At 43.0% G+C, this 9,326-nt stretch overlaps 1 protein-coding gene across 1 annotated transcript; it reads left to right on the top strand.

Moving 5' to 3' along the window:
* Positions 1-5,254: 5,254 nt before the first annotated feature.
* On the top strand, positions 5,255-9,068 carry LOC127878376 (uncharacterized). Its single transcript, XM_052424935.1, has 2 exons — positions 5,255-5,388; positions 5,591-9,068. The coding sequence occupies exons 1-2, from the start codon at positions 5,255-5,257 to the stop codon at positions 9,066-9,068; spliced, it is 3,612 nt and encodes a 1,203-aa protein (XP_052280895.1).
* Positions 9,069-9,326: the final 258 nt, after the last annotated feature.

Genomic DNA, 9,326 nt, shown 5'->3' with positions numbered 1-9,326 from the left:
AGCCGGTATCAAGTTTATTTGCATACATTTCTGTGTGACTGACCAATCAGCGGTCTTGTTACAAACATTGGGGTCAAATCCGTAGTTCTTCCGAATGTAAAACATTTGGCGCCAGTTGACATTTCTCGGAGAGAGAAACATAAAAAACGCGTAATTAGCTCGCAAGTAAGTCGATTTGAATCAAGTTTTTGGTGTCCGTGTTTGCATATGCATGCATTATGTGACATGCCTCGTTGTTTGAAAGGAATATGACGCGAGCTATTGATTAAAACTCAAAAATATTGTCTGAACGTCTGTCCCACATTTATTCTTGTAGACCGTTTGGCTCGAAATTTTGCGTGGTTATCGACCGACTGTAAGTAAACGGCTGGACGGATTTCTTTGAAGTAAACTTTTTTAAAAGGTTTTCAAATTGCCCATAAGAGGACTAAGGGGTGTTTTGGATTTTTATTATTTTTGACATTTTTGCGGCCCGCGAAGAAAGGCCTATGAAAATTCTAGTTAATGACCTTGTTATGATTTAAATATCAGAGGATGGGGAATTATTTTTCGCTTTTTTTCATTTTTTCTCTCATTAAACATGATTTTATATATTTATTTGAATATACTATCCAGGGTACGTTACTTCCACCTGCGGCAGTGACGTTTGCACTAACGTTTCCAAAATGGCTGACCTCTCAAAAGAAATCTCGCCCAGAAGCGTGTGCCTTTTGTTTAAATATTTTCAAAATATAATACTGTGAAACCATTATTAATCGTCAGGCATTAATTTTCATAAATTTCGTCAGTCGACCGATCGGCGAATTTAAGATCCTAACGAACAATCATGCTCTATGTTTGAACAAAAACAAACACTAAGTTGAACAATATTTTAAAACTTTACCGTATACATTAGGCATTAAATTCCAACATAATCCATGCACACATTCACTGCTGTTTCGTAATCAAGATTACTCCGGTTTTGACACAAAAGGATGTAGATTACACAAGGTACTTAACTGACACGTTACACTTCTTTGAAACGCGTGTGCAGTACAGCTGTATCGAATGCGTTGACTTCGTTTATGTAGAATGGTAATGAATTAGCGATAATTGTTTATAACTTTATTACCCATTAGGTGCATTGTGTTTTTCAGGGGTGTTGCATATTAGCCATCACGCAGCGAATGCCGATGAAAGACAATAAACCAAATGAAAAGATGACGATGTGTGATCAACATGCGTATTTATCACAAATTAATAAAGAATATTTTAATTGCTGTTTGTTGTTTGATTGTTTGCCCATAACCACACTTATTACTATTTTATATGTATCAATTTATTTATTTTTAAATTAGTGACATTATTGATTTATATACCGGTAGTTTACTTTTTAAGAACAAACACACACATAGAGTTTATAATTTTAATGTTGATATCAGAATAAAAAAGCATTTTATTTGAAAAAAAAACAGTGACATTTGAGACCAATTACTGTTCTTAAAATAATCAAAAATGTACTATGCAAAACGCTTGAAACTTTATTAAAAAGTGACAAAATAATTTCCTAACACTAGTTATAACCCATATTGTTCGCACCTTCCCTAATTGGTGCCGATAAAGGTACGATTGTTATCAGTATGGCAATTATAATAATAGAATAAGACTAATTGGCAATTGGCTTCGTTGTTACAAACACTCGTTAACGGTTATTCGATCCCACTTGTGCGCTAATCATAACAATGAACGTGTGAATGGCATACATTAAGAGGGTCCATTACTGTCCCTTGAAAACAAAACTAGTTAATTGGCATGTGACAAACAGGCCCCACCTCCTGCAGTGATTCTCAAGTGTGCTCCCGCATTCGTACCACGATTTTTCGCAACTGCGATTGATCGCGAATATGTTTTACACACAAATCGGATATTGACTGACGCATTCTTTTAAAATTCAAAATCAGAAATCGGCGAATTTAAGTGCTGACGAAATCGTCATTTTTATAAAAATGACGAAATTTTGTGCTGTCGAAAATAAATGGTTTCACAGTAATATAACTTCTTGTCAATAAATTCTTGAGTTTAAACTTGTCCACGTCTGACGAAGTGAAGTTGAGTTCGTGTAATGCTGGGTGAATATTTATTTTTCGAGGGATGTGCACAATTTCTTGCATTTCTAGTGCAGCAGACGCTTGAGCAAAAGAAGAGATTCAGTAAAATAGTCTACTACCAAAACTGAAACGTTGTATTTAGGTTGCATTTGAACGTTGCAGTTTGGTTGTACCAATGGTCTATATGAAAGTTTTCCCGACGTTTTTTCCAAACATTGCTGCAACGTTTTTTCCCAACGTTGCTGCAACGTTGTATTTAGGTCGCATTAAAACGCAGTATGTTTAAATTCTATTTTTTTTTATTAATATAAAATGAAAATTTTTTTTTTACTGCCAACCGCTCTTTCGAGTATTATCGGCAGATATGCACACTGTCGAGTCCGCTTGATAATTATTCCGCTTTGATAATTTAATGTCCGCTTTCTCTCAGTCACCTAATATAATGACAACAAAGACATATTTGAAGCTGAATATATGTCGTAGATGTAAAGTATATGAAAATTAAAAAAATGACAATGAAAATGGCCTCACATAATGCCCCGAACACATATGTAAGGTTCCAAATGAAAACCTTTAGTAAAAACAACGATAAAGTTGATATCACTCGTGCTACAATGGGTATAATTCTTCTAAATTAAATGCCAAAGTTAATAAAATCGTAATCTGCACTTAGTCGCTCGGTCACGGTCTCGGTTTGTCAAAATGGCGCTTGTGATATTTTGCCTTATCGCGCCGAGTCCCGTCGGGTCACCAGTTTCGTTCCCTTTTTGAGCGACAGCGCGTTAGCTTGTTTTTCGGGTCATTGAAGGTGCGCATCCATTTGTTTGAATAGGTCCCAACCAAAACCATATCTTAATAAAAATCAGGTGATGCCAATGGTTGCTTTCCGATTTATCGAGATTGTTAAAATAGTGTACGTTGTTTAAAGTATCTTTATTTTGTATCGATCATTTAAACTGTAAACAAAGATGAAAAAACAATGATGTCGTAAACATTTAATCATTTAGGCATGAACACGTACATTTATTAACGCGTTCCGTTTAGTTTTAATTACATTGTGTTATGCACTGCTTTAACGGTGTCCATAAAATCAAATACACAAAATAGTGATCAATATAACATGCTTACTATTTATCATTCTTTAGAACATAATACTTTTATATAATGCTACTTAAATGTTTAAGCAGTATTATAACAAACTTCTTCGTCTGTATTTCTCGATAATACCTTTCCTAAATGTTAGTTTTAAGAACCTATATCTGCCTATAGATATGCATGAGACATTGTGAGACGATTATTTGTTAATAATTATATTTTTAATGTGTAATTTGTGTTAATGGGATGTCAAGGGTTCGATCCCAACTGTGGGAGCGTTCTTTACATCTCCCCCTAAGACACCAAGTACTGGTTACATGCCCAGGAAACGTACTCGAGGGCGTTTAAATAATAATAAGTACTTCACAACAAAGAACTTTACAACATCCTGGATACAGCTTCAGAAGGGGATTGTAACCGGCTGCACAGTGTCAGTAGTACTGTTCATCGCCGCTATGAATCTCATCATCAAAGCCGGAGACAGGGAGTCAAGGGGACCGAAGACCCAGACAGATATCAGACTTCCACCACAGAGGGGATTTATGGATGATCTGACTATCACAACAGAGTCCCACATACAAGCTCGATGGATCCTATCAGCCCTTGAAAATGTTGTGTCATGGGCTAGAATGGCCTTCAAACCAAGGAAGTCAAGATTTCTTATCTTGAGAAGAGGTAAAGTCTGGCAGAAGACAACACTCAGGGTACAGGGCGAGGATATCCCATCACTTATTGACAACCCCGTCAAGTGCTTGGGTAAATGGTTTGACACCACACTGGGTGATAGCAGAAATAACACAGAGCGCATCAGGCAGCAACTGAGGAATGGGCTTGCAAAGATAGAGGGAACAGGCCTACCAGGGAAGTTCAAGGCATGGCTTTTTCAACATGGCCTCCTGCCCCGTCTTCTGTGGCCACTAATGTTGTATGAGATCCCAACATCGACAGTTGATAGCTTGGAAAGCATGATAAACAAGAGCCTGAGACGATGGTTCGGACTTCCATCATGTATGACAAGTATTGGACTCTACAACAGAACCGGAATGTTGCAGCTCCCTCTTTGATCAATTGTAGAGGAGTACAAAGTTAGTAAGGCAAGGCTCGTGTTGACCCTACGAGACTCTAGTGACATGAGCATTAGAAATGCAGGGATAAAGGTCAGAACTGGAAGAAGATGGTCAGCATCAAATGCAGTTGAGCAGGCAGAGAGTCGACTGAGACATCAAGACATAGTGGGAACAAGTTGTCAAGGTAGACAGGGACTCGGCTTGAACACTAGACAACCGTGGAGTTCAGCCACAACAGTCCAAAGAAGAGAACTTGTTCAGAGCGAAATCCGAAAGGAAGAAGAAGAGATAAGAAAGGTGAAAGCAGTCCAGATGGGGAGCCAGGGAAGCTGGACAAAGTGGCAGACAACAGGGAGAAAACTGTTATGGACAGATATCTGGAAGTACCAGTTTTTTCAACTGCAGTTCCTGATCCGGGCAGTTTATGATGTCTTGTCAACACCGGCGAATCTCCAGAGATGGGGGCTGATAGAGACAGCAGAATGCACCCTATGTGGAGGAAGAGCTACCCTTGACCACATCTTGTCCTCGTGTAAGGAAGCACTTGCCCAGGGGAGATACCGCTGGAGACATGACCAGGTATTCCGAGAGGTAGCGGATACACTTGAGAGACACAAGAAGAAGGCACGAGTACATGCAGGGGCAAAGCACATCAACTTTGTACCAGCAGGGACAGTAATGAAGGGTACAAAGGGAGGACATCCGAGTATCCTAGACGGCACAAATGACTGGGAACTACGGGCAGATCTTAGGAAACAGCTGCAGTTTCCAGACATTGTCCACACTACCCTACGTCCAGACATTGTGATGGTCTCCGGAAAGACAAAGAAGATCATCCTGGTAGAGCTGACTGTCCCGTGGGAAGAAAGATGTACTCAGGCACATGAGAGAAAGAAGGCCAAGTACGAAGATCTCGTCCAGGAATGTAGAGAGGCCGGGTGGAGAGCATGGAACTACCCGATTTAAGTGGGATGCAGAGGGTTTCCTGCACCATCGCTGGGAAAGATGTTCCAGGATATGGGAATAGTGGGACAGGCGAGAAAGCTAGCCATTAAGAAGGTATCACAGGCAACAGAAAGAAGCTCCAGCTGGCTGTGGCTAAGGAGGAACGCCCGTAGCTGGAAGCCATCCACTAATGGGTAGTGTCTGATCAACACTGCCGCCCGCCACTTAGAGCTTGTCCTAGGTTTAAAAGAGCGAAACAAGCAATGACAAGTGGTACCTAGCTGATGACATTAGTGGAAAGCAGTTTATCTGTATTTTACAACATGACTTCTGAGGAATCAGTGACTTCCAGGAAAGACTGGATGACAACCAGGAATAGATTGGTGACAACTGGAGAGACAGTGGACATCCAGGAGAGACTGGAATTGGGCATCAAGGGCCGGCACCCCAAGATGATGACTCCGTAAGGAGTTACCCACAGAACAGCTACAACAAGACATACAGAAAGATACCCCCAGGGTCTTCCGAGAGGGGGGTGGAAGAGAGATCCAATAGGACGGACACAACGGAATCGACACGGCTAGTACAACGGACATTGACAGGTGAGGCCTATACAGAGACGGCTCAGTGTGTTTGCGGGAAAATCTGCAAGAATGCCAGGGGTCTCAAGATACATCGGTCTAGGAAGGGTTGTCAGCCTGATCCGGAGCAGAGACAGTGCACAGACTTGTCTGGTGAGACACAGGAGGACCACAGCCAGGAAGAACACCACAGTGCTGAGGATCTCCACGAATCTGAGGTGGAACAGGTGGATAAGCCTACAAGAACAGAACATGATCTTGGTAGCCAGGGCTGTCGTGCAGACGACAGACTAGAGCGCATCAAATGGCCAGCTATGAACGAGAAACAGTGGAAGGAGTTTGATGAGGATGTAGATGGCATCGTGGAACAGGTGTTACTTGGAACAGTAGAGAGGAAACTGAGGAGTATGTGTAGACTGATATATGCAGTCGGGAAGGAAAGATTTGGGGTGACACCATCGGAAAGGAAGCAGACTACAGTCGCCAAGAACAGACGGCAGATAGAAATAGAGAAGTTGAGGAAGGACCTTCGCAACTTGGGGAACCAGTACAGACAGGCATCAGAGCTAGAGAAAATTGGTCTACAGGAACTACGAGACCACACCAGACGCAGACTTCAAGACCTGAGGAAAGCGGAAAGGATACGGAAAGCCAGAAGGGAGAAAGCCAGACAAAGATCACGATTTCTTTCCAATCCCTATGGTTTTAGCAAGGAAATCCTTGAAGAGAAGAAAGCGGGACAGCTGAATTGTTCTAAAGAGGAGGTTGAAGAGCATCTGAAGAACACGCACTCTGATCAGGCGAGACATATGCGGATGGAGGGACATGAACGCATAGCCCCAGTACCCATGCCCATTGTTGCATTTACTGAGGGAGAACCAACCCTCAAGGAGGTCCAAGATATAATCAAGAAGGCTAGATCCAAGTCAGCACCAGGCCCAAATGGAATACCTTACAAGGTGTACAAGTCATGCCCAAAACTGCTGAGACGGTTGTGGAAACTATTGAAGGTGGTCTGGCGTAAAGGAGATGTACCTGTGGAGTGGCAGCGAGCAGAAGGCATCTTCGTCCCAAAGGAGGAGGTTTCCAAGGATATTGGACAGTTCCGGACAATATCATTGTTGAATGTGGAGGGCAAGATCTTCATGTCGGTGGTTGCCAGGCGTCTTACAACATTCATGACCAGTAATGGGTACATTGACACATCAGCACAGAAGGGAGGTGTTCCAGGATTCTCTGGCTGCATTGAACACACATGCGCTATTAGCCAGTTAATCAGGGAAGCTAAGATCAACAAGACAGATCTCACAGTTGTATGGCTGGATCTAGCAAATGCGTATGGCACGGTACCCCACCAGGTAATAGAGTTTGCTCTGAAACACCACCATGTACCAGAACATATTCAGAGCATTGTCAGAAGCTACTACAAAAACATCAACATGCGCTTCACAACAAAGAACTTTACAACATCCTGGATACAGCTTCAGAAGGGGATTGTAACCGGCTGCACAGTGCCAGTAGTACTGTTCATCGCCGCTATGAATCTCATCATCAAAGCCGGAGACAGGGAGTCAAGGGGACCGAAGACCCAGACAGATATCAGACTTCCACCACAGAGGGGATTTATGGATGATCTGACTATCACAACAGAGTCCCACATACAAGCTCGATGGATCCTATCAGCCCTTGAAGATGTTGTGTCATGGGCTAGAATGGCCTTCAAACCAAGGAAGTCAAGATTTCTTATCTTGAGAAGAGGTAAAGTCTGGCAGAAGACAACACTCAGGGTACAAGGCGAGGATATCCCATCACTTATTGACAACCCCGTCAAGTGCTTGGGTAAATGGTTTGACACCACACTGGGTGTTAGCAGAAATAACACAGAGCGCATCAGGCAGCAACTGAGGAATGGGCTTGCAAAGATAGAGGGAACAGGCCTACCAGGGAAGTTCAAGGCATGGCTTTTTCAGCATGGCCTCCTGCCCCGTCTTCTTTGGCCACTAATGTTGTATGAGATCCCAACATCGACAGTTGATAGCTTGGAAAGCATGATAAACAAGAGCCTGAGACGATGGTTCGGACTTCCATCATGTATGACAAGTATTGGACTCTACAAGAGAACCGATATGTTGCAGCTCCCTCTTTCATTAATTGTAGAGGAGTACAAAGTTAGTAAGGCAAGGCTCGTGTTGACCCTACGAGACTCTAGTGACATGAGCATTAGAAATGCAGGGATAGAGGTCAGAACTGGAAGAAGATGGTCAGCATCAAATGCAGTTGAGCAGGCAGAGAGTCGACTGAGACATCAAGACATAGTGGGAACAAGTTGTCAAGGTAGACAGGGACTCGGCTTGAACACTAGACAACCGTGGAGTTCAGCCACAACAGTCCAAAGAAGAGAACTTGTTCAGAGCGAAATCCGAAAGGAAGAAGAAGAGATAAGAAAGGTGAAAGCAGTCCAGATGGGGAGCCAGGGAAGCTGGACAAAGTGGCAGACAACAGGGAGGAAACTGTCATGGACAGATATCTGGAAGTACCAGTTTTTTCAACTGCAGTTCCTGATCCGGGCAGTTTATGATGTCTTGCCAACACCGGCGAATCTCCAGAGATGGGGGCTGATAGAGACAGCAGAATGCACCCTATGTGGAGGAAGAGCTACCCTGGACCACATCTTGTCCTCGTGTAAGGAAGCACTTGCCCAGGGGAGATACATCTGGAGACATGACCAGGTACTCCGAGAGGTAGCGGATACACTTGAGAGACACAAGAAGAAGGCACGAGTACATGCAGGGGCAAAGCACATCAACTTTGTACCAGCAGGGACAGTAATGAAGGGTACAAAGGGAGGACATCCGAGTATCCTAGACGGCACAAATGACTGGGAACTACGGGCAGATCTTAGGAAACAGCTGCAGTTTCCAGACATTGTCCACACTACCCTACGTCCAGACATTGTGATGGTCTCCGGAAAGACAAAGAAGATCATCCTGGTAGAGCTGACTGTCCCGTGGGAAGAAAGATGTTCTCAGGCACATGAGAGAAAGAAGGCCAAGTACGAAGATCTCGTCCAGGAATGTAGAGAGGCCGGGTGGAGAGCATGGAACTACCCGATTGAAGTGGGATGCAGAGGGTTTCCTGCACCATCGCTGGGAAAGATGTTCCAGGATATGGGAATAGTGGGACAGGCGAGAAAGCTGGCCATTAAGAAGGTATCACAGGCAACAGAAAGAAGCTCCAGCTGGCTGTGGCTAAGGAGGAACGCCAGTAGCTGGAAGCCATCCACTAATGGGTAGTGTCTGATCAACACTGCCGCCCGCCACTTAGAGCTTGTCCTAGGTTTAAAAGGGCGAAACAAGCAATGAGAAGTGGTACCTAGCTGATGACATTAGTGGAAAGCAGTTTATCTGTATTTTACAACACAATCGAGCTAAAAACGACTAAAACAAGCTTTAACTTCTTTTCTTTAAGTATATAAAAATACTCAAGACACTGCTTTATCAAATAATTGCAATAATTGTTTAATTTAACATGTGCAAGCAGATAAGAACCTA

The sequence above is a fragment of the Dreissena polymorpha genome, chromosome 1, assembly GCF_020536995.1.
Source record: "Dreissena polymorpha isolate Duluth1 chromosome 1, UMN_Dpol_1.0, whole genome shotgun sequence".
NCBI classification, from domain to species: domain Eukaryota; kingdom Metazoa; phylum Mollusca; class Bivalvia; order Myida; family Dreissenidae; genus Dreissena; species Dreissena polymorpha.
Note: the sequence above shows the minus strand (reverse complement) of the source record. Positions and strands in the feature narration are given on the sequence as shown.